General features: G+C 45.9%; 1 protein-coding gene across 1 annotated transcript; it reads left to right on the top strand.

Annotated features, from left to right (window-relative positions):
* The first annotated feature begins 1,540 nt into the window (after positions 1-1,540).
* Positions 1,541-12,290, top strand: LOC125427894 (intercellular adhesion molecule 1-like). The gene is made up of 2 exons (XM_048487460.1): positions 1,541-1,647; positions 12,019-12,290. Exons 1-2 carry the CDS (start codon positions 1,590-1,592, stop codon positions 12,288-12,290), a joined length of 330 nt encoding a protein of 109 aa, XP_048343417.1. The 5' UTR covers positions 1,541-1,589.
* The last annotated feature ends 11,921 nt before the right edge of the window (positions 12,291-24,211 follow it).

Here is a 24,211-nt window from a genome sequence, read left to right as displayed (position 1 = left end):
ACAATGGCCTTCTGTGGCTGTTGCTCCCGAGCACTTGGTCTGTTAAGGCATTTGCAATCTCAGATCAAAGAGCATCAAGATTGGTAGCCATAAATCGACTTCTCCTCCATAAATCTGTCCAAGCCCCTTTTAAAGCTATCCAGGTTAGTGGCCATCACCACCTCCTGTGGCAGCATATTCACGTTGCGTGAAGAAGTGTTTCCTTTTATTAGTCCTAATTCTTCCCCCTAGCATTTTCAATGAATGCCCCCCTGGTTCTAGTATTGTGAGAAAGAGAGAACATTTCTCTCTGTCCACATTTTCTACCCCATGCATAATTTTATAGACTTCAATCATATCCCCCCTCAGACGTCTCCTCTCCAAACTGAAGAGTCCCAAACGCTGCAGCCTCTCTTCATAGGGAAGGTGCTCCAGTCCCTCAATCATCCTCATTGCCCTTCTCTGCACTTTTTCTATCTCTTCGATATCCTTTTTGAGATGTGGTGAGCAGAACTGAACACAGTACTCCAAGTGCGGTCGCACCACTGCTTTATATAAGGGCATGACAATCCTTGCAGTTTTATTATCTACTCCTTTCCTAATTATCCCCAGCATAGAGTTTGCCTTCTTCACAGCTGCCATGCATTGAGTTGACATTCCCATGGAACTATCAACTAGGACGCCCAAATCCCTTTCCTGGTCTGTGACTGATAGCACTGACCCTTGTAGCGTGTATGTGAACTCATCCACTCCTTCAAGATTGGGAAACGTACAGAAAGTGACCACTTACCCCTCTTGCTATCCCTGAAGAACTTGGGCTTCTGCAATAAAGTTACAACTCTATCCTGCTTCTATGATTAGAGAATGCGTTTCTGGCAAAAAACAACAACAAATTGTGTCTGAATGAAAGAATGGGTGCAACTGAAGAAGGTTCATTCACAGTAGCCAAGGCAGGCAGTCTTCTAAGACTGGCCACTGGCAGGGGGTGATGGGCGGGGGTACCAGATGGCTCCAGGGGAGAAAACTCCAGAAGATTTGGGGATGGAACCTGGAGATGGAACAGGGACATCAGTGGGGTGCAAGGCCACGCTCCAAGGCACACGTTTTCTCCAGGAGAACTGATCTCCGTTGTCCAGAGATGAGCTGTAATCCTTGGGGACCCCTAAGTCTCCCCCTTGGAGGCTGGCCTCCCTAAATCGTTTCCCCCAACAAAAGAACATTTGAATTGCATTTGCAGGTGTCTCGATCTTCAGGGGTGGTGGGCTTCTCAAGTCCTTCATTAACAGGCTGGTTTTGTTCGGCTTCCCAGCCACAGTGTCTGACAGGGTGGTTTACTGCTAGCAGTTGCAAAGGAAGGCATCAGAGTTTCTCAGGGTTTCTCGCAAACACGAAGGTTTTCCTTTTTCCCGTGTGACTTTTGACAAGAGAAGAGAACGCTGCTCGGTCTGAGGCCCAAAAATGCTCGACCAACGGGCGCGGTTGAGTCAGGAGGGTGGGAGCAGGAAGGAAATCTCTCGAAAGCTTTCGCTTTTGAGGCCTCTCCGCCTCGCTCTTAGTTGGCTGAGTGGTTTCATCTTTCCAAACCGTTCTGTTTGTTCCCGCTGGTTAAGATGACAGCTGCCCCTTTACTGCAAGCGGCTCTCCTCTCCAGCATCTGGTGGCCCGCAGGTGAGTCCTCAAAACTCGAGATGGCTAGGATTGACAGATCCTCTACTCTGTTTAAAATTAATGGTTAAAACTTGGAAGCTGGTTTAATTCAAAGAGCTGAGGGATGGGGTTGTGAAGTGTCATCCAGGGTGGCCGGGGCGGCCAGTGTCCAGAGATCTCCTGGAATTACAGCTGTTTTCCAGATGACAGAGATCACTTCTGCTGGAGGAAAGGCTGCTTTGGTGTAGTGGTTAAGAGCAGGTGCACTCTGGTCTGGAGAACCAGGTTTGATTCCCTGCTCTGCCACTTGAGCTGTGAAGGCTTATCTGGGGAACCAGATTAGCCTGTGCACTCCAGCACATGCCAGCTGGGTGACCTTCGGCTAGTCACGGTTCTTTGGAGCTCTCTCAGCCCCACCGCCTCACGGGGGGTGTTTGTTGTGGAGGGGGGGGGTGAAGGAGATTGTAAGCCCCTTTGAGTCTCCGTACAGGAGAGAAAAGGGGGATGTAAATCCAAGCTCTTGTTCTGCTTCTTTGGAGGGGGCATTATCCCCCTCTAAGGTCCCTCCCCTCCCTCACTAGCTCCATCACCTAATCTTCAGAAATTTCCCAGCCCTGAGGACGGGATGCATTTGCACGAAAACTTTGTTTTTGGCTTGAACATAAGAACATAAGAACATAAGAACATAAGAACAAGCCAGCTGGATCAGACCAGAGTCCATCTAGTCCAGCACTCTGCTACTCGCAGTGGCCCACCAGGTGCCTTTGGGAGCTCACATGCAGGAGGTGAAAGCAAGGGCCTGCTGCTGCTGCTGCTGCTGCTGCTCCCGATCACCTGGTCTGTTAAGGCATTTGCAATCTCAGGAGGATCAAGATTGGTAGCCATAAATCGACTTCTCCTCCATAAATCTGTCCAAGCCCTTTTTAAAGCTATCCAGGTGAGTGGCCATCACCCCCTCCTGTGGCAGCATATTCCAAACACCAATCACACGTTGCGTGAAGAAGTGTTTCCTTTTATTAGTCCTAATTCTTCCCCCCAGCATTTTCAATGAATGCCCCCTGGTTCTAGTGTTGTGAGAAAGAGAGAAAAATTTCTCTCTGTCCACATTTTCTACCCCATGCATTGAAGTGTGATGGACTTCCTACACAGCTGTCACTGTGGTGCGTCCATAGGCCATGTGCCCACGGAACAAACATGTGTCTAGCAACTGGTTTGTTGCATGTACAGCAGGAAGTTTTAACTAGGAACTGATTCCTAGGGTAGTACAGCTATCGTTTATCCCCAGTTCTGCTGCTCTCTGCTGTTGGACCTCCAGAGGAACTGGTTGGCCACTGTGTGAGTCAGGAAGCTGGACTAGAGGAACCTTCACCGGTCTGCTCCATCAGGGCTCTTCTGATATTCTCACATTCATGTAGCATCTTTTGTTAAGGCCCACCCAAACAAGGCAGAACAGCCTAAATCTTGAAGATTAGAAAGCTTGCAGTGCGTCTTCCTTGCAGTGCGTCTTTCTTGACAACAACAGCAAACACCTCTATGGCTTTTGCTTTCGGCTTGTGCTTTGGACCAGCCTGGCTCTCTGCCATCTCTTGAAACATGTGCAGAGAAATCCTTGAATCCAAAAGCTCTCCCTCTCAATTATTGGCTGCCCTCCCAGGTTCAAGCAGAAGATGTCCTGTTGGGGGTGGGGGGTAGGGTCCCAACAGGTTTGGGATGTGGTGCTTCCCATTCATGATATTTTAAAACTACATTTGTGGTACAGTTAAACTTTGCTGGAAGTATGTGACCGAGGGTCGCCGTGTTGGTCTGCACTAGAAAAGCTACATTTGAGTCTAGTAGCACTTTAGAGCCCAAATAGATTTTGGGGAACCAGCATTAATAAAGGGTCCTTTTGACAGTATCCCTCTTGCAAGCTTGTACCCTAGAGTTGCCAACCTCCAGATGAGAACTGGAGATCTTCCAACTACATGAATCACTTACCTATTTTTTATTTAAATCCTGTATTCCATTTCTCTGTAAAAAATGACTGCTTTGGGAGGTGGGTTGCATATGGCATTTTAACCTACTGAGTTTTCCCTCCCCTCTTTTAATCCCGGTTTTCCTACTTTTCCCTGAAACTCTTGTTGGACTCTAAGGTGATACTGGACGTCAGTCTAACTGTCCTGGGGTTAGGGTTGTGCACCATTTTTTTTGTTGTGTTTAATAAACCCAGAATTTTTGCGGGGGGGGGGGGCGCTGAATCTCCATGCTGGCACAAAGGGGGCCTTTTTCAAATATTTGAAATTTTTCGGGTCTGTTCAACCCGGTCTGGAAAAATTCTAGTCACTTCTGAATTCCTCGAGGAGTTTGGAATCAATGTCGGTGCAGAGCCTGCCGCCTTTGAGACCCCACCAGGCAGTTGATGGAGAAGGGGGAGAGAGAGGATTGCCCCCGATTTTATATAAATGGCAGCAGGACTGAAATGGCCGACATTGAGGTTTTTTCGGTTCAGCTTTGCTAAATGCACGCCCCAGACCCACTGGTATGGTATAGCGATATGAGAGCTAGTGTGGTGGAGTGGTTAAAAGTGGTGGACTCTAATCTGGAGAACCGGGTTTGATTCTCCACTCCTTTTTGCCGCTCCTCCACATGAAGCCTGCCGGGTGACCTTTGGCTAGTCCCGGTTCTGTCAGAACTCTCTCAGCCCCCCCTGCCTCACAAGGTGTCTGCTGGGTGGAGAGGAAGGGAAGGAATTTGTAAGCCACTTTGAGACTCCTTACGGTTGAGAAAAGCCCCCAATTTTATTTAAATAGCAGCAGGACTGAAATGGTCCATTAAGTATAAATCCAAACTCTTCTTCTTCTTGGGGGTCAAGTCCCAGTGAACATGTCCAAGTAGGAAACCAGATAGACCTATGGAATGTCCTCTAACGACATATATCAGCAACTTAGTACATACTGCTCCTTGCTGGAGAAAATACTTTCTTTCTTCTCTTTGCCCGTTACGTTGAACAAGCATTCTAACTATTGCAATAAATTGCACAGATGCAACACATTTCCCCCTAAATAGTCCCTAAAGGCCTTGTAAATACAGCGTGTCCTCGATTAATGTTTCACTTTACATTGTCAGCTCTATTCCGTCACTTTCCCTGCAGTAGTTGTCAGGAGTTGTGTGTTGCACATCCACATATTCATTTTTGCCACAACCCAGCCAATTTTGCCCTGTAAGATTAACAGCACAAATAATCCCATTATGTCAGTCTAGGGTGAGGCCGCATTTGGAATCCTCTGTTCAGGTTTTGGCTGCCCTCCATTGCAAAACAATATGCACAGGCAAGCGAGAAAAGGCAAGCTAATGGTTGAGGGGGCGTCACGCTTTGGAAGGAGAAAAGGAAATAACCGGATTTTTTCCTTTAGATTTTTTTTTCTTTAGAAAAGTCAGAGTGGTGCAATGGGGTGGGTGGGGGGGTGGGCAGGAGTCCAGAAAAACTGATCTCCCTCTCTAATAATAAGAAACGGATCAACAACAGCATTTTCCGACTTCCAAGACCCTGAAATGGATGGGGGGGGGGGGGTGGAGGAGTTAGAGTCAATTTAACTAGCACCTCAGAGACAAAGATTTTCAGGGTATGATATTTCAAGAGCCAAAGCTACCTTCGTCCGATGCAAGTACCCTGTTTCCCCGAATATAAGACATCCCCGGAAAATAAGACGTAGTAGAGGTTTTGCTGAAGTGCGAAATATAAGGCATCCCCCGAAAGTAAGACGCAGCAAAGTTTTTGTTTGGAAGCATGCCCGACGAACAGAACACAGAAAAATAAGACATCCCCTGAAAATAAGACATAGCGCATCTTTGGGAGCCAAAATTAATATAAGACATTGTCTTATATTCGGGGAAACACGGTAGGAATCAGATCTCAAGGTGATTTCCCACTGGCGATTAATCCTGGGATAGTCACCCGAAATATCCAGGTTTCCTCGCGATCTCCCCACTGCCGAACCGTAGAACACAGATCAGTCCCATTTCTGGCGCTCCCCCTCCCCATTATCACGGGATTTTCCTGGACCTGCTTGTATATGCACCTTTTTGAAAAAACACTCCAATGGGAGCTAATTGGAGAAGGGGGCTACACATTTGAGGGTCCATAACTTTGGTCCCCATGAACCAAACTTCACCAAACCTGGGTGGTATCATCAGGAGGGTCTCCTAAAGATACTCTGAAATTTTGGTGCTGCTAGCTTAATAATTGCACCCTGACAACATGCACCCCCCCCCCCCCAAGGGGTAGGCCTAGACGTCTTCACTAGAAACATGCTGCAGTGAGGATGTTGGAGCCTGGATGAAAAGGTTCCGATTCGTTTGACGAAGAAGAAGAAGAAGAAGAGTTTGGATTTTTATCTCCCCCTTTCTCTCCTGCAGGAGACTCAAAGGGGCTTGCAATCTCCTTGCCCTTCCCCCCCTCACAACAAACACCCTGTCAGGTGGGTGGGGCTGAGAGAGCTCCGAGAAGCTGTGACTAGCCCAAAGTCACCCAGCTGGCATGTGTGGGAGTGCCCAGGCTAATCTGAATTCCCCAGAGAAGCCTCCACAGCTCAGGCGGCAGAGCTGGGAATCAAACCCGGTTCCTCCAGATTAGATACATGAGCTCTTAACCTCCTACGCCACTGCAGCTCCTAAGTTTGAAACTTAGTTGTATCTAGATTAAATTTTCAGTGGGAATTCAGCCTTTTGAAGGGGGTTATAAAGAATGCTTATAAAGGAAGCAAGAGTATCGTGCGTATTATAATCTGCTTGATCAGAGCAGAGGGGAAATGCTTGAGGGCAGAAAATTGGCATCAAGAGTGAGATAATAAAATTCTATACCTTGGAGACAGGTCCATTGTTCTGGTATTTATTTGTTTGTTTGTTTTATTAGATTTAATATCCCACCCTCCCCGGCCTAAGCTGGGCTCAGGGTGGCTAATGTACATAATTATGATCGCATTAAGACCAATACATTGCAAATTACAATTAAAACATTCCGGCATGGAAGATTTCCCCAGATGGTGGTTTGGATCCAAATATATTGCTCTTATAATACGTTCGTACCCAAAGGAGGGGGTGCAATCAAGGGGGCCAAGTTATCTTCATGTGCATCATATACAGCTTCAGTGGTATGCACGGTGAAATGTTCGGTTTTGCATGCTCTGCAGAATTGTCTGATGTCGTGCAGAGCTCTGATGTCCGCCAGCATTCCACCATGCAAGAGCTCCGGCTCTAGTGGAAGCCAGCTGTATGTCCTTAGGGCTGGGGGCAGGGGTGTACCCATTTGATCATGTGGGGGGGCACAAAATCACGCCCCACATGATCCTGCCGCCCCTCACTTCTACCGGAGGCCACGCCTGCTTGCAGCCTCCAACGGAAGTGTGGGGGCTGGCCCGGCAGCAGCCGGCTCCAGACCAAACGTTCCCTCAGTCGCCTCTTCCCCAGATTAAGCATTTCTTCAATCGCCTCTTCTCAGAACTAAACATTCCCTCAATCTCCTCTTCTCCAGACTAGACGTTACCTCAATCACCTCTCCTCAAAACTAAACATTCCCTCAGTCTCCTCCAGACTAGACATTATCTCAATCTCCTCTTCTCCAGACTAAACATTCCCTCAATCACCTCTTCTCAAAACCAAATTATTCCCTCAGTCTCCTCTTCTCCAGACTAGACATTATCTCAATCTCCTCTTCTCCAGACTAGACATTCCTTCAATCACCTCTTCTCAAAACTAAACATTCCCTCAATCTCCTCTACTCCAGACTAGACATTACCTCAATCACCTCTTCTCAGAACTAAACATTCCCTCAGTCTCCTCTTCTCCAGACTAAACATTCCCTCAGTCTCCTCCAGACTAGACATTATCTCAATCTCCTCTTCTCCAGACTAAACATTCCCTCAATCACCTCTTCTCAAAACCAAATTATTCCCTCAGTCTCCTCTTCTCCAGACTAGACATTATCTCAATCTCCTCTCCTCAAAACTAAACATTCCCTCAATCACCTCTCCTCAAAACTAAACATTCCCTCAGTCTCCTCCAGACTAGACATTATCTCAATCTCCTCTTCTCCAGACTAAACATTCCCTCAATCACCTCTTCTCAAAACCAAATTATTCCCTCAGTCTCCTCTTCTCCAGACTAGACATTATCTCAATCTCCTCTTCTCCAGACTAGACATTCCCTCAATCACCTCTTCTCAAAACTAAACATTCCCTCAATCTCCTCTACTCCAGACTAGACGTTACCTCAATCACCTCTTCTCAGAACTAAACATTCCCTCAGTCTCCTCTTCTCCCGACTAAACATTCCCTCAGTCTCCTCTTCTCTAGACCACGGTTCGGCAACCCGCGGCTCCGGAGCCGCATGCGGCTCTTTGAGCCTTATACTGCGGCTCCACCTGGCCTGGAGGTCAGAGGGTAGTGTAGGCATGTCCCTCCAGCCCTCCAGAGCAGCACTGGAAGGAAAGGTGAGTGGAGGGGCCGAGCCGGAGGCAACTCCGTGAGGAGCCGCTTCTCCGGCTCGATAGATCTTTGGGGCCGTGGAAAACGGGTCCAAATGGCTCTTTGGGTGGTAAAGGTTGCCAATCCCTGCTCTAGACTAAACATTCCCGAGTCTCTCAGCTTTTCCTCATTGGACTTGGTTTCCTTGGTCTATATGCCCATTTATTTTTGTGCAACGGACTTTGTCCGGCATTGACATTAGAAGGACCCTGCTGTCATCTGATGACATTTAAACATTGGGGGAGGGGATATTTTAAGATTATCCGTAGTGCTCAACTCTGTGTACACCCATTCACAAACCCTTTCAGATTCATAGAGCTGGAAGAGGCCATCTAGTCCACCCCCCCCTGCTCAATGCAAGATCATCTCAGAGCACCCCTGACAAGTGACAGCTGCCAGAAAGCTTTTGGGCCACTTCTGTGCCACTTCAGCACGGAATCGCTCGGCATTGAACCCGGAATCAAGCCCAGTTCTCTTGATTAGAGTCCGCCACTATTAACCATTACCCCACACTGGAGATCTTGGTTTGGGGCGGGGATTTCCAGGTGGTTCTCCATGCCGTGATCCTTTGCGGTGTTCCAGTTTATTAGGGGCCGCTCTCCCAGCACACAAACAGCCTTACCAGGAACAGGGAGCGAGGCCAGGGATGGTCAGTCTCGTCTATACTGCCAGGAGCCTCTGCAGACTAAGAAAGGTCCCTCAGAACTGGCCATGTGAGCCACCTCTTCATCCGAGGCTCTTTTGGAAATTCTGTTGTGTCTGCCACTTTAGATCCAAGGATGACGACATTACCGTACACCTACTTAAAGATAATTACGTCTCCAAATGGTCCAATGCAATTACCAACAAAATTAGGAGCATTGGAATAGATCTAACTGTCCTTCAAAACGGCAATGAGAACTTTATTTTCTGCCTAATCAAAGACAGACTGAAAGACCATGAACGCCAGGCTTTCTATTCATCAAAAATTCCAGTCTGTTCTCCTCGGGCTTTGGGCATCCCTCCCAAGTACGGATTTATAGCCAATTACCTAGCAGCTACTTTACCGGTAGCCCACCGTCGGGCATTTATGTTAGCCAGATTCAACAGTTTTCCTTCAGCCTCTACCAACGGAAGGTATCACCAAATTCCAAAACAACAAAGACACTGTCGCTGTGGCTCCACTGACTCTCTTACCCATGTCCTCCTAGAGTGCCAAATAAATGCTGATGCGCGTCTCAGACTAATCCACCCTTTATTAGTGGCAAGGAAAATTTCTAACCCTACTGTTGCCATACGTTTTCTTCTTGGAGATTACAATGCTCATAAACACGTATGGTAGCTCTATACCTGTCAACCATTTTAAAGTGCTAATTTATTCCCATTTTATTACTTTTAACTGTATTTTAAAAATACATATCTATATATATTATACCAGTACACTAAACCATATTGGTTTATCATTATTTGGCACAGAATCAAATTTTCAATATCATTATCAGACAACATTAAAACGATTAATTTGCTTTAACAGTACAGAAGCCGAGCTATCTGAAGTTGTAGCTAAATTTCTTTTGAAAGTTTTGTGGAGTTAGAAAAATACCTCAGGTTTTGCTAAGCTTAGCCTTGTATTACGTTTTGACACTTTGTCTTTTCTTCTTGAAAATGCCTAATAAAGGTTACTGAACTGAACTGAACTGCCGGAGCAGAGCTGGCAAGTTGCTATTTTCAAGGCTGTGGTAAATACCCTACCCCGGGGGCGGCCAACCTATGTCACACCAGATGTTCATGGACTACAATTCCCAGGAGCCCGTGCCAGCATGGCCACCCCTGCCCTACCCTATGAGGGCAGAAATATGGGGTATACATCAGGCTACAGAATAGGAAAGTCACCATCTATGCTTATTATGACTATGACTATCTCTGTTGATTATATATGCTGCTATGATTATTGTTGCCTTATGGCTTATGACGTTATGATTATTGATGTTCTTGTTTATAATTCTATGTTTATAATGTTGGGTTTATTGATCCTATGTTTATTGAATGTTTTGTCGCTTGATGTTATGGTTACTGATGTTTGCTGTTGTTGTTCACCGCCCTGAGCCCTTCGGGGGAGGGCGGTATACAAATCAAATAATACAATACAATTCAATACAATAACTGCCAATTCCACTGGCGGACTACTCATAAGAACATAAGAACATCAGAACTAGCCTGCTGGATCAGACCAGAGTCCATCTAGTCCAGCACTCTGCTACTCGCAGTGGCCCACCAGGTGCCTTTGGGAGCTCACCTGCAGGATGTGAAAGCAATGGCCTGCTGCTGCTGCTGCTCCTGAGCACCTGGTATGCTAAGGCATTTGCAATCTGAGATCAAGGAGGATCAAGATTGGGAGCCAGAGATCGACTTCTCCTCCATAAATCTGTCCAAGCCCTTTTTAAAGCTATCCAGGTGAGTGGCCATCACCACCTCCTGTGGCAGCATATTCCAAACACCAATCACACGTTGTGTGAAGAAGTGTTTCCTTTGATTAGTCCTAATTCTTCCCCCCAGCATTTTCAATGAATGCCCCCCTGGTTCTAGTATTGTGAGAAAGAGAGAAAAATTTCTCTCTGTCAACATTTTCTACCCCATGCATAATTTTTATAGGACTTCAAATTCCTATCCCCCCTCAGCCGTCTCCTCTCCAAACTAAAGAGTCCCAAACGCTGCAGCCTCTCCTCATAAGGAAGGTGCTCCAGTCCCTCAATCATCCTCATTGCCATTCTCTGCCATTTTTTCTATCTCTTCGATATCCTTTTTGAGATGCGGCGACCAGAACTGGACACAGTACTCCAAGTGCGGTCGCACCACGGCTTTATATAAGGGCATGACAATCCTTGCATTTTTATTATCAACTCCTTTCCTAATGATCCCCAGCATAGAGTTTGCCTTCTTCACAGCTGCCATGCATTGAGTTGACATTCCCAGGGCTGGGGGCAGGGGTGTACCCATGTTACTCGTGTTGTAAATTTCCACCTGGTACCTTTCCACCCCTAATTTGTGTCCATTATTGTGAGTTTCTGTCTTTTGTTACCAACAGGAGCGGCTCCCTGTCCTCCTCCAAGTGACAACTTTTCCAAAAGAGAGCTATCATGTTCCCCCTCAATCCCCTCTTTTCCAGACTAAATATTCCCAAGTCCCCCAGAGTCCCCTTGTAGGGCTTGGTCTCCGGTTCCGATCCTCCATCTCTCCTCAACACCCGCTCCATTCTGGCTGCATCTTTTTTGAAGTGAGGCGTCCACAACTTGTTAAGTAGGGTTGCCAAGTCCCTCATGGCAACCAGCGTGAGCTTCATGGGGTTGGAGCTGGGAGTAGTGATCCACACGCCCTGTGCGATGAGCTAACTTCTGGGTTTACCCCAGAAGTGCCAGCATTATACTCACTCTAGCACTCTCCTCCAAAAACTCTATGCTTTCCATAGAGATTTTGGGGGAGCATGCTTAAGCACCCCATTGCAATACTAGCACTTCCAGGGTATACCCAGAATTATGTCATCATGCTGGAAGCAGGGATCACTCCTTCTTTCAGGTTGACTGCTTCTGCCTGCCGACAGGATGAGGGCTGGCAGGCAGCCCAGTCAAGTTTCTTCTAGTTCAGGGGTCTGCAACCTGTGGCTCTCCAGATGGTCATGGACTACAATTCCCATCAGCCCCTGCCAGCATGTAGTCCATGAACATCTGGAGAGCCACAGGCTGCAGACCCCTGTTCTAGTCCCTTCCTAACTTATGTCAGAGGATTTGTTAAAGAACAGGCAAACTGCTAAAGAACAGGCAAACTGTTAAAGAACAGGCAAACTGTTAAAGAACTGGCATGGAAACAAGCAATACACCCTCCTAATTGTTGTTTTTTTAATCTTCTCTTTTCACAGTGCACCCTGTCCCTTGTGGTCTGAGCATCCACCCTGTAGATCCTATAGTGCCATTTGGGGGCTCTGTGACCCTTAACTGTACCAGCTCCTGTGCAAATAATACCCAGCTGAATTGGGAGATATCTACCCAAGGGGAGGTCCATAAAGCAGACAGGTGGACGTCTGTGAGCTTTGTCAACATAACCGTTTGGGATTTCCAGCCTGTATGCTATGGAGACTCGTCAGGAAACCCTGTCAAGATGCCCATCTACCTTTATCGTATGTATGCCTAGAGTTACAGTCCCATGAGATCTTGAGAGGCCGTGAAGCCTGTCTAACATGCCCTAATGCAGTGGTGGCGAACCTATGGCACGGGTGCCAGAGGTGGCACTCAGAGCCCTCTCTGTGGGCACGCGCAAACAGAGTCCCCCTCCCATACACATCTAGGCTGGCCTGGGCCACTGGGCTCGATTATTAGCATTAAACCTAAGACCTAGTTTTGGGGAAGCAGTGCAGGTAACTCTATTAAGCGCTGTTAAACCCCACTGATTTTCATGGGAAGAACTAAAGCGCGATCCTTTACCTGGGAGTAAGCTTGGTTGCTGGCAATGGGGCTTGCTTCTGAGTAAACCCTCCCAGGGTTGTGATTCACCTGTTGGAAGAGTTGCCCGGTTGCTTCAAAGCAAAGCAGCTGACTACCACTGACTACTCCTGAGTAACTCATGCCTTGGAGACAACTCTTTTTTCTAAACTAAAACCTCAGTATTCAGGTTAAATGGCCGTGTTAGCACTTTGCAATAAATAAGTGGGTTATTGGGTTGCAATTTGGGCACTCGGTCTCAAAAAGGTTCGCCATCACTGCCCTAATGTCTAGATCAGGGGTAGGGAACCTGTGGCTCTCCAGATGTTCAGGAACTACAATTCCCATCAGCCCCTACCAGCATGGCCAATTGGCCCTGCTGACAGAGGCTGATGGGAATTGTAGTTCCTGAACATCTGGAGAGCCGCATGTTCCCTACCCCTGGTCTAGATTCTTCCACAGGGTTATCAGCCTCCAGGTAGGGTCTTCTGGAATTATGACTGATTTTCAGACTACAGAGATTAGTTGCTCTTTATGACTGCCAGCTCCAGGTTGGGAAACGCCTGGAGATTCTGGGGGTGAAACTGAGCAGGGGTTTGGGGAGGGGCCGAATGCCATAGGCTCCACCTTCCAAAGCAGCCATTTTCTCCAGGGGAACTGATCTCTGTTATTTTTTAAAAAAAATTATACCCCACCTGTATGCAAGATCAGTAGACGGCTGCAACATTAAAAACATCCTTATAAAGAATAAAACCAGAGACTGTTGAGAAAACTCAGCAATGAAGGAATAAGAGGGGAAGTCCTCCTATGGATTAAAAACTGGTTGAGGAACAGGAAGCAAAGAGTGGGTGTAAATGGGAAGTTCTCACAATGGAGAGATGTGGGGAGTGGTGTCCCCCAAGGATCCGTTTTGGGACCAGTGCTCTTTAACCTATTCATAAATGACCTGGAAGTAGGGGTGGGTAGCGTGGTGGCCAAGTTTGCAGATGATACCAAATTATGTAGGGTGGTAAGAACCAAAGCGAAGAGCTCCAAGCGGACCTTGATAAATTAGGTGAGTGGGCTCAGAAATGGCAAATGCAGTTCAATGTAGCGAAATGTAAAGTGATGCATCGAGGGGCAAAAAATCCAAACTTCACATACACGCTACAGGGGTCAGTGCTATCAGTCACAGACCAGGAAAGGGATTTGGGCGTCTTAGTTGATAGTTCCATGGGAATGTCCTCAATGCATGGCAGCTGTGAAAAAGGCAAAACTCTATGCTGGGGATCATTAGGAAAGCGAATTGAGAATAAAACTGCAAAGATTGTCATGCCCTTATATAAAGCCAGGTGCGACAGCACTTGAGTACTTGTGTTCAGTCTCTGGTCAGCCACATCTTCAAAAAAGCGATATCGGAAGAGATAGAAAAAGTGCAGAGAAGGGCAACGGGATGGTTGAGGGACTGGAGCACCTTCTTTATGAGGAGAGGCTGCAGCATTTGGGACTCTTTAGTTTGGAGAGGAGACGTCTGAGGGGGGATATGATTGAAGTCTATAAAATTATGCATGGGGTAGAAAATGTGGACAGAGAGAAATTTTTCTCTCTTTCTCACAATACTAGAACCAGGGGACATTCATTGAAAATGCTGGGGGGAAGAATTCGGACTAATAAAAGGAAACACTTTTTCACGCAACGTGTGATTGGTGTTTGGAATATGCTGCCACAGGAGGTGGTGATGGCCACTAACCTGGATAGCTTTAAAAAGGGCTTGGACACAGATTTATGGAGGAGAAGTCAATCTATGGCTACCAATCTTGATCCTCCTTGATCTCAGATTGCTAATGCCTTAGCAGACCAGGTGATCTGGAGCAGCAGCAGCAGCAGCAGGCCATTGCTTTCACATCCTGCAGGTGAGCTCCCAAAGGCACCTGGTGGGCCACTGCGAGTAGCAGAATGCTGGACTAGATGGACTCTGGTCTGATCCAGCAGGCTAGTTCTTATGTTCTTATGTTCTTATGTTCTTATCCTCATACATATGTATTGTCGAAGGCTTTCACAGCCGGAATCACTTGGGTGCTGTGTTGTTTTTAGGGCTGTATGGCCGTGTTCTAGCAGCATTCTCTCCTGACGTTTCGCCTGCATCTGTGGCTGGCATCTTCGGAGGATCCTCTGAAGATGCCCGCCACAGATCCTCAGAAGATGCCAGCCACAGATGCAGGCGAAACACGGCCATGCAGCCTGGAAACCACACAGCACCCATCCCCATACATAATTCGTCTCTTTAAAATGTTACAAAAGTTAAAATCCCAACCCTAGCCCCAAAGGCGTGGGGGGGGGGGAGGGCGGGGCGGGGGGATGGCACCCAAGACCTGCTCAGCTCAGGTGGAAAAGATATGGCTCTAACCCATGGGGCAAAATCTGTTGGGAAATTCTCCCTCAAAAGCCCCGCTAAAGTCTATGGAAGCGATGGAACTATTTCAAATTTTGCAGATCAGCCACTACTTGCGCCGCCACTTGGATTTTCTCCTTCTGCCCAAAATCAAACTGTGTTGGACAATCCCGACCAAATTCACATGGGTTGATCCAACAAGCGGTAGCCCAGGCTAGCCTTATCGGATCCTGGAAGCGACGCACGGTCAGTTGCCAAGTCCCGGTTGGGAAATTCTGGGATATTTGGAGCTGGAGCCTGAAGAGGGTGGGGTTTGGGGGATGGGGAGGGATCTCAGTGGGGTATTTTATTTATTTATTTATTTATTTATTTATTTATTTATTAGACTTATAGGCCGCCTCTTCCCCGAAGGGCTCGAGGCGGCTCACAGAATGGCTCTTCTCCAAACAGCAACTCAAAACAGCATAAAACTTAAACTTAGTAAACCCATGAAAACTTAAGCAGCAGTTACTCACAACAGTAGAGATTAAACAGTTTAAAACAGTTTAAAAACAGGCGCCCGATCCAAAGGCCAAAAGGAAAGAAGAAAGAAGAAAGGGAGGGAACAGGCAGGGCCCTGATGGAATCAGCAACAGGCCCAACCAAGATGGCAAAAGATGGAAACTGGCAGCCTCAATTTCAGTTCCAATTTCAATGGGGGGCAGTAAAGCCGCGGCCAGCCTCTTCGAAAGCCCGGTGGAATAGCTCTGTCTTACAGGCCCTGCGGAACTCACCAAGGTCCCACAGGGCCCGGACAGATGGAGGTAGAGCATTCCACCAGGCAGGGGCCAGAGCCGTAAAGGCCCTGGCCCGGGTCGAGACCAGCCGCATCGTCGCAGGGCTAGGGGTCACCAGCAGTTCCGCCACCGGAATGCCATACAGCCGTGGTGGCGAACCTTTGGCACTCCAGATGTTATGGACTACAATTCCCATCAGCCCCTGCCAGCATGGCCAATTGGCCATGCTGGCAGGGGAATAGAGCATTTCAGAGACCACATAATAATGCGAAAAGGCATTATTAAATATCTGGGAGAAGTATAAGAGGGTTATGCAACAAAAAATCCTGATCTGATTTCTAGACTAGAATACTTCCTTCTTCTTTTTAGTATTTCACCTCACAGGATCACGTACTATAGACGCTAAGCTGGACTGAAATCTGCTATCTTAAAATTCCAGAACGTGGTGCATCCCCTTTCCACTGTATAACAATTCACATTTCAGGAGAATATGATCATCAAATGAAGCGTGATCCGGTGAGGCATCTATTGGGTGCTGCATCCTGTGGTCAAAAATACAAAAGAGAAGGAGTATTTAGAGATCAATCACAAAAGTTATGATTTGAGGCATCAAACAGCCCAGAATCACTAACGAAACTCAATGCGACAGTAGGGAGCACAAATCTAAAATAGCCGCTCTGTTGTTTTTTTTTTTTCCACTTTCTGGACTTGTAAAGGCTACTTATCTCTCTTCATAAGTTGGCCCTTTGTGGTCTGCCAGGCTTCACAACAATTATGTAGCACTTGGGGAAAAAATGAAAGCTGTTAACCTAGCCCCAGAGGCCAAAACAAGGTGATCTCCACAGCCACCATGCATCAGTTCTTGGTACTCAGAGGTAAGAGGAACAAAGCATGCCAAACACTGCAAAAGACCAGCATGCTGAAAGCAATGAACTGGCTTCATTGAAAGTAGCCTGGCAACTTCCTCATTAGAAAGCCACAGTGAAGCTGACCACAGCCAAGTCCGGTGTACCCCAGAACGCTATAAAACATAACCACAGACCCTTCGCTGCATCCTGGCGATGTATGATTTCTTCCGAGAGAATGCATGTCAACCTCTGGGAACAGAAGTACAAAGCCACAGAAACTACAAGGATGGCCTGAATGAGGGAGCAACAAAAGAATTGAATGGTGAGTTCTCCCACCCATTTCCTCAGCCTGCTCCCCCGCTTGTATTATTATGAACGCCACAACCATGCGCTTTTACAACACACAAGAAATTGTCACTGTGAAAGAGATGGCGAGGAGGTTTCCATGTATAGCAAGTCAACAACACCGCCGAGGCCCCTGCCAAATGCATAGGGAGGGAAGAAAGAAAGCCGAAAGCAGAAGGAAATCAGTATGAAATACCATGTCCCGGATTGTTGGCTTTGACGATGGGCTGTCCTTTACTTTTTTTTTTTTTTGATGAAAATTCCCAGCACCAAAGATGTCATCAGAGAAAAGGACAGTGCCAAGAACACTAAAGTGATCCCTAAAGGTTCTGAGAAAGAGAGGAAGATTAGAGCTTTGGGAAGGCATTGGTCTCTGTTTATATCGGGATACTGATCTTCCGGGCATTTGAAACAGTCGTCCATATCTGCAAGAGAGAGCATATGATTTTTAAAGATGTCAGTCATGTCGTTGCTTTTCATGCTCCCGGGTACCCGAATGAAGAAATACTCCAGTTTATTTCTTTATATTAGCCTTTTCTGAATGGCCAGATTTGCGGGGTTGTATCGGCATGATTCATGCTGATGCCAACCCTGGAACCGCTCTCATTACGACGACCGCCCCACGGGCTGGCGCAAAGAGTTGGCAGAACAGGCCCGACAACCGGGTGCAGCCCCCCAAACAGCTTCTTACCTTGTCCTGGCTTCCATCACTTTGAGGAGGCTAAGAGACACGCCCAATGGCCAGAGTGATGGCTGCAGCGATGGATGTCTGGAAGCATGTACCCTGGCCTCCTAAGAGTGACGGGAGCCAGGACAAGGTAAGAAGCCATTTGGGGCTGGCGCAGGGAATACGCTGGCTTCCACCCACTGCCGTTCACTCAGCAATGGGTGGAAGCCGGCATATTCCGAAAACCTCGCTCCCCCGCGATCACTTAAAAAAACCTTTGCATCATTTACGCTGCCTGCAGTTAAGCATCCCCCCCAAACGAGCGTTTTACAGAAAGGCAGAAAGGGCCACATTAGTTTATAATTCTCCTCTTTCTGATCAATGGTAACTGTGCCTCCATTATCATCACAAAACTATATGAAGTAGATTCGCTATGCCAGGACTGCCACAGCGAGCTTCGCCGCGGCAGAGTGGTAATTCAATAAACCATTGCTTTCACATCTTGCAAGTGAGGCTCCCCAAAGCACTCCCAGGGCCACTTAGCAGAATGCTGACTATTAGATGGACTCTGGTCTGATCCAGCAGGCTAGTTCTTATGTTCTTATGTTCTTAAACCGGCATATACCTGACTGCAGACCAACATTCATATCACTGCACAAAACTGGCGAATGCTTGCATTAAAAATGGATAGGAGGCTTTTAATTTTGATCAGACAACTACACTCAAATCCTAATGGCCAGATTAAATGCTATTGTGAATGTTTGACTAAGGCTATACCCTCGTGTAACGGAGTAAAGCAGGGCTGTATCAGTGGAGACTTTTGCCCACATTATACTCAACTGTCCGAGATATGGGGGCATTAGGAATTTCTCTCCCAGCGTCTCTAGACAATCTCGAACGCGGACTTTGACTGTGTTCTACAGGAGCTTCATAAAAACAACACAGATGTCAGGCTCTGGAAAAGTAGCAAGATTTCTTTACAAGCGACAAACTTTCAAGTAATGTATACTGCTATATACAGTCTTTCTCTGCCTGTGTTTTGGTCGTACTCTTGATTTGTATTTATAAATGTCTGGTAACACTCTGTGGTTTCCATTTTTAAATGCCTAATAAAGTGCTGTGTGCTGTGTTATAATCAGTGGGCCCATGAAGGCCCAAATGGAGGTCTCTCTTAAACCACCAAGACCTTTTCCCTTCCTTCAACAACTTGAAGTCTCATGGTATTCACGATCATCCATTTTGCTTATCTTTTCATCAAACCCTGTCCGATTTATTGTAAAGCCAAATTAATTAAGCAATTATGAAACAGCAAAGTTTTCAAACAGCCCTTTCCTATAGCCATGTTTTTTTCAAAAAAACCCATAGATGTAGTCCCATTGACAATTATGTAGGTAACTTGGTACAAGGTAGCATACCCCTTGAAAATGCATTATACTTTACCCCTGCATTGGCTGGTTGGTTTTGCTCCAGTCTTTCCAAGGATTGAAGCAAAAACATCACCCCTCTACCCCAGACCAAATAGAATGGATTGTCTTCTTTACAACATTTACCAGGGTGTACATAATCCTGCGGTGATGCCCTTGGATTTACTCAGCAAATGTCTAAACTAAACCAATCCCTTGTGGCTGCCATACCTCTAGATATGCTGAATTTCTGTAATGAATGCTGGTTTCTACATCGCACTGTGAAATTTGTGCATCTTTGGGCCGCCAGCATCCTAGTTCTGTTGAAGCCTGGCGTGGTAAAACAAGAAGGGTTATTACCTACCAGATTCACATGAGAGAAGGCTTGATGTCACCTACCCTTCTGGTCAGAAATCTTCTGGACACGGTGGAACACAAATTGTAGCAACAGAACTGTCAAATCCTCCTTCTTCTTTGTAGTAGCCTGGATGGCAGTTGTCGTCACACAGCCAGGGCATCACCTAGTCATAAAATGAGGAGAAAATTTTGCACTTTGCCTTCATGAGAAGTCTATCAGCTTTGTTTCTGGGACCGTGAGGAGTTGAAGGTCAGGAGAAGCAGGAAAATTTATATAGATCTTTTCATTAAAAAAATTCTTTTATCTTAAAAATAATAATTCCTATTTTATTGTTTTCCACTGATGTCAATGGTAAATAGATGTTGGCCTTCATGTTTTACTGGTTTATGGTTTCTAAATCTTTTATTGGGGCACGCTTTCTAAAACGCCACGGAAAGTGCTGGGTCAGCGCACATGATGCCAACCCAACCCTTCTGGGACCGTTTCGTTCAACGGTCCCGTGAAAACTACCGGGATTTATCGGGCGCCACAAGGTACTGGTTGCCTGAGCCGACGATACGTTTGGGCGCGTCGTCTCGACGTAGTTAGCAATAGGGGACACGCCTCTGCCCTGGCGCTGCATCGCCCGCCGTGAGGCGTCCCTGCCTTGGCGACGACCGACGGCCGCGAGACAGTAGGTCGACGGCCGGGAGGATGTATTTAAGCCGCTGCTGCCATTTCCGCAGTCTGCTTGGGAAAACCTCGCTTGGGAGGTTGGAAAACGGCGGCTTCACGCCGCGGCTGTGCAGCAGCTGCACCCCGGTATGGTCAGTTTTTCCTGGGACGGGCGTTTGCCGCCCCTCAGGCGCCTGCTTATGGCCCGCAGAAAGGGCCAAACTCGAGGGAGAACTTCTCTGTTGAAGTCAATAGATGAAAGGGCCTCTAGTTTTTCAAGCATCATGTTCTCATATGCAGAGCTGTCATGATATGCCATGATCTGGATTATGAGGAAAATGTCTCTCCTGTCCAGGGATGACCAAGTGAGGCATTTTCAGGCAGGTCTGCCTTAAAGATAGAAAAAGTGACAAGGACCGATAAACAAATGTCTGCCTGAAGATGCTTAGCAAGCAAAAATAATGAGAAGAAAACATTGAAAGTTATTAATTAAAATCCCGCATTAACTACCCAATCCTGCATAAACTCACAGATCATAAAAACAGGTAATCAAAACCTAACAATTGTAACTGTTGAGGCACTATTTTATTTGTCTTTTATTTCTTGACTGGATTTCTTTTGTACAAATGCCAATAAAGGTACTAATGTCTGAACCTGATAATAACATCTTCTAAACTTAAATGATGTTAAAAGATCAGCCCCTTGATTCAACTTCACCATGTCTTGCCATTTATCACCATACACTCTAGCGCTAGAAAGAGTTTTCCTCGCCAATGCCTCGTTCAGGCAGATATTTGCACAGGAGAAAGAGCACACGCAACAAGTGTTGTGGCTGGGCGATCCAGTTTGGACAGCACAAGCTGCCCTGACCTCATCAGATATTGGAAGCACAAATTTCAGAATCTAAACAGGGTCAGTATAAGTAGGCTGTGACTTGATGACACATTGCAAGCATAAGGGATAAGTCTGTTTAACTGCCCACGCCATTGCCTAATGTGACATCTTCCACTGGCTTCTGCATTAATGGCTTCCTGTTGGCCTCATCTCCCCTCCCACCCACATTCCAGTTACCTGGACTCCAAGAGATTTACATAAAGTTTTGCTTCTTCCTCTTTAAGCACTTTTTTATTTTTGTGATTTTTGCGGTGTTGGGGATACCTGATGTCTGCCCTCTGTTCCTATGCATTATACAGCAGTGTTTCCATTCTATTCTCCCTTCGCTTTTTGTACAGCTCTGACTACAACACACACTAAAGAGCCTCTTAATGATGGTTTGCATTTCTACTTGGTAACCTCTTCCTCAGTCCCACCTGATTAAATGTGTTGGGCCAAGTGATGGCCTCCACTTTAACACTCAACTCGCTGCCTGGTGAAGCCTGTGGATCCAGCGTTCCTACTTTGACTCTTAAGAAGGACTGATTGGGGAAAGTCACCCAGTTTATAATATCCAACCCAGCTGCTAGTTCCCCATTTTCATTAAAATACACCAGATCCCCAGCACTGTTGTTAAATGAGATACTTCTCAGGAAGGGGTGCATCTAAAAAGAAAGAGAGAAATGTTGATTTTGCTAAATGATAAAAAGGAAGTGCTGTTCTTTTCATCCTTTCCTGTAATACTGGGGTGTCAAATTCTGGTCCTCCAGATATTTATGGATAATGGTAGATTCCACAAAGCACAAAATGTAACACCGTTACGATGTTATAAATGGATCCATTTTGGCATTTTGTGTTCCCACAGCCCTTGAGAAGACAAGCATTGCAAACCAAAACAGATCTTTTCCCCTGCCAGCTGCACAGAGCTCTTGTCAGTTTAACAGTGGCGGCCACCATTTTGTGTGCTGCTGCAAATTTTCCATGAAAATTCCCCACAGAGCTTTTCTCGTCTTTCACTGTAAAAAGTACAAGTAGAAAGTTGTGTTTTTTTCCACAGTGATCCTGCTTATTTGTCATTTTTCTTTTTTTCCCTTTTGTTTTCAGGAGGATGTTTGCAAAGCTAGGGCAACATGAATAGAGAAGCTGCAATGTGTGCATATTTGTGTCACCGTAGTTCTGCAGACGTCCCCCTCAAACCAAAAAAGGAAAAATGAGGTGTATATAAAAAACTTTCTTAATATAATTTTACAACAAAATTGTCTGTGAAAGAGCTGCAAGCAGAGGGGGAATTTCCATGGAATATCTGCTGCAGGACACAAAATGGCAGGCATGAGTGACACAAAGAAAAGTAAAGATTTGGGTGGGAGAAATGAAGAATTTCCTGCTTGCTGATGTTTGGTCAGTAGTCAGTAATCATCTTCAACCTGGGCTGGGGGGAACGATTGCTAGTTTAGTGATGTTTGAAAGACCTGGGTTGAGGGGAACATAATGGGTTGAACTCATTTTGGGAAAAGGCTGTGCAAAGTTCTTCCCCAAAATTCTTTTTGTAACATCCTAAAGACATTATATTTGTGCTGTGAGGAATCCACCTATGAGTTCATGGAATCATAATTCATGACCCTTGTGAGGGCCAGAGTATGACACCCCTGCTCTAATATTTTAAAGAAAGGATGGAAATAAACAGTTCATTCCATTCTTAACCTTCCAACTAATCTCTTAAAAAACACATACTACATTTGGAATATATACAAACACAGTGTATTAAACCTAAGGAATGAGAAGATGACCTATAGACTCATTGACTTTGAAGAAGCATCTTGAAAATGTACTTCCAGCAGAACTCCAAGTTTCTTCTGCAAGCTGGTAGTCCTATTCATCCTTCAGGGTCTAGTCACTCAGTCAGTTTAGTTAGGTTTCAGAACACACCTGGTCTGTTTGAGGGACAATTCCTTTGTCGGTTCACTATCGTTTAGCTGGTGGCTCTCAGAACACAAACCAACGGTCGCTTGTGTTCTGAAACCTGCTAAGACGGTAGTGGGGATTCAACCGAGGTCAGCCCTCAAACCTGGTTAGTTTGTGTTCTGAAACCTGGCTAAGACGTAGTGGGATTCGGGACTGGGAGGTCGTCCTCAAACCTGGTTAGTTTGTGTTCTGAAACTGGCTAAGACGGTAGGGGATTCCACCTAAGATGAGTTCTCAAGTAAGCATTAGGTAATTGTATGGTTGAAACAGATGCCAAAATTCCAGATTTAGGGGAGAAACTTTTTTTTTTATAAATATAGCACTCAATACACAAGGAAAAAAAACATAACACTTTGGATCATACAAACTGTACTACAGCCTGCCTATAGGAAAAGCAAATATAATTGATTAAACATGATCCTTCAACCTCTATTCGACAATTCCTTATTCACATACTTAGATATATTATTTAAAATTGAATATTTTTACAAAACTGAGATAATCATGTCAAGAAAACTTCTACTGGGATGTTTAAAAAATACTCTGCCAGGGCTGAAGATGTGAAAGATCCACACTTCCTCTCTCTCTTCCTTTTAATCCCAATTTTCCCTCTGCACACATAAACCTTATGTAAAGCATGTGCTATTGCATAACCGCATTGTAGACACTCGTAGCTGAGGCCTGTCATACTTGTTTCAAAGAAAACTCCAGGTAAACTCTCTCCAGTTTCTTCTTCCCTGTACAAAACCACTGCTTTTAGCATCTCAGAGGAGTCCTCAAACACACAGTTGGAATGCCTGTTCCCAGAAGGTTCTTGAGAAACCATCCCATTCGGGTGAACTAGGTTGCAGGAACTGAAGGAATTTCGAAACTCCATGATTTCCTTGAGGAACGGCAAAGATAAGGCCCCTTGGAAGACACTGATATCCAAACCTCCATGCAGTGAAAGTGATGAGAATTCCCAGTGGGCTGTCATGATCCACACTTTAGCTAAGGATCCTTCTGGAATGCCTTCATACATTGAATTAATGAATAGCATCCATTGAAAATGTGAAATTGTTTTACGGTCTGCATTTACAATAAATGCTTTTGCTGTGGATCTTATTAAAGAATAGTATAGTGGTTTCCAGATTATCCATAATTCCACCACGTTTAATGCATGGTTTATTATTGGTATTTTGACCATGAGGGCGACACAGATATTTTTCTCAAAGAGCATAGGTAAGAAGATCTGCAGAAACTTATCTCCCAGGTCATAATCTCCCGTTATGGTCCCTAATTCGATTCATTGAACCGCAAAAGGAGCTGACCATCCTCAGCGCCAGTTCTTCCTTGGGGACCATTCGATAGAAGGAAGGCAACTGGGTTTGAATATTC

This window comes from Sphaerodactylus townsendi, linkage group LG03, assembly GCF_021028975.2.
Source record: "Sphaerodactylus townsendi isolate TG3544 linkage group LG03, MPM_Stown_v2.3, whole genome shotgun sequence".
Classification (NCBI taxonomy): domain Eukaryota; kingdom Metazoa; phylum Chordata; class Lepidosauria; order Squamata; family Sphaerodactylidae; genus Sphaerodactylus; species Sphaerodactylus townsendi.
The sequence above is the reverse complement of the archived record's forward strand: the minus strand, read 5'-3'. Positions and strand labels throughout refer to the sequence as shown.

What these genes read in the sequence shown, in the direction of transcription:
- LOC125427894 (XM_048487460.1), top strand. Translation starts at nt 1,590, where the DNA reads ATGACAGCTGCCCCTTTACTGCAAGCGGCTCTCCTCTCCAGCATCTGG. An exon ending in CAGCATCTGGTGGCCCGCAG is followed by an intron (nt 1,648 to 12,018) that starts GTGAGTCCTCAA and finishes CTCTTTTCACAG; the next exon opens with TGCACCCTGTCCCTTGTGGT.